This window comes from Penaeus monodon, chromosome 15 (genome assembly GCF_015228065.2).
Source record: "Penaeus monodon isolate SGIC_2016 chromosome 15, NSTDA_Pmon_1, whole genome shotgun sequence".
Taxonomy (NCBI): domain Eukaryota; kingdom Metazoa; phylum Arthropoda; class Malacostraca; order Decapoda; family Penaeidae; genus Penaeus; species Penaeus monodon.
Window position 1 is genome coordinate 35401832 of NC_051400.1, and position 1190 is coordinate 35403021.

Here is a 1190-nt window from a genome sequence, read left to right on the forward strand (position 1 = left end):
GCGAAAAGCCCCTCCTCGCCCTCGTCGGCGACCCCTGCCGCAGGCTCTTCGGCAGCGGAGGGGGCGGCGCCTCCCGAGGAAGCCGCGAAGGAGGCACCGACGGACAGCAAGACCAACGGGACGGCGAAGACGATCGTGTCTTCGAGTAAACTCCCTTTCTCGAGTACCAAAAAGAGAAAGTAAATCGTTTTTTCTACTCTTTAACACTAGTTTAGTCAGGGATTAAGAAGATTATTCTCATCGGCTGCCTTGGGGCCCATCCCGCTGCCCCTCAGCAGAGCCCCGCGGGAGTGAACGTCACGCGACTCCTCAGATTTCTCATCGCGACCCGACACTTCTCGCGATAATATGACAGAAAGAGAAGTGCCGGCAGCCTTTGCGACCTCCCCCCCCCCTTTTATGTCGTGCATGCGACTTAACGACTCGGACGTAGGGACAACCTCTTCCCTGATATCCTCATAGGACATGATATATATATATATACACACTTTAACTTAAGTTCGTTCTTCTCAATAGTGGTGTTTATACAAACTTTTTTTTCTTGTTATTTTTGGACTTGCCTCATCGGAGTTTATGTCATTATGTCTAAGTCTCTTTGGCATGAGTTTGGATATATTGTATTTTCCATAATATATATCCCTTGAGATAAATAATATTTATAATGAACCGACTATATATTAATGTATGAAAAATAAGTATGTCTCCTTTTGAAGCAGTTGAATCTGTAATGTCACGCATTTCCAACTTCTAAAATAAGTGAATTTTAAGTAAGAAATAGTTTTGGGAAATATTAACTTCATAAAAAAACGTCGACATTATGCGGAACATAAATATTCACCAAACGTTCAATTAAGTTATAATAGTCAGTGCTCAATTCTGCCTGGCTGTTTTCTGTGGAAGGTTTGGTACTTACCCATTTTCTCAAATAAGCTTTTCCATTTTCTAATTTCGAGCTAAAACTCCTCGTCATGTCGAAGATATTTACCGGTTCACGACCAGACGTATTCTACTAACTTCGTATCTCAGCCTCGTTGTATATAGGAATGAAGATCGTTATATGTTTGTCAGAATATATTTAACTCCGCATAGCTATATATCTATAGGTTATAAACATATGACCAAATACACCAGACTGGTTGACGCTCTAGTCCACGTGGTACTAACTCTCTTTTCCTTTATTAACTTTCTGG

General features: G+C 41.8%; 1 protein-coding gene across 1 annotated transcript in view; it reads left to right on the plus strand.

Annotated features, from left to right (window-relative positions):
* Positions 1–1190, plus strand: part of LOC119581986 (cortactin-binding protein 2-like) — a gene marked incomplete in the record, with an annotated part of 125597 nt that overhangs the window by 124276 nt on the left and 131 nt on the right. Inside the window, 1 exon segment of the mRNA XM_037930174.1 lies at positions 1–1190. Coding sequence (XP_037786102.1) covers positions 1–183 — 183 coding nt within the window.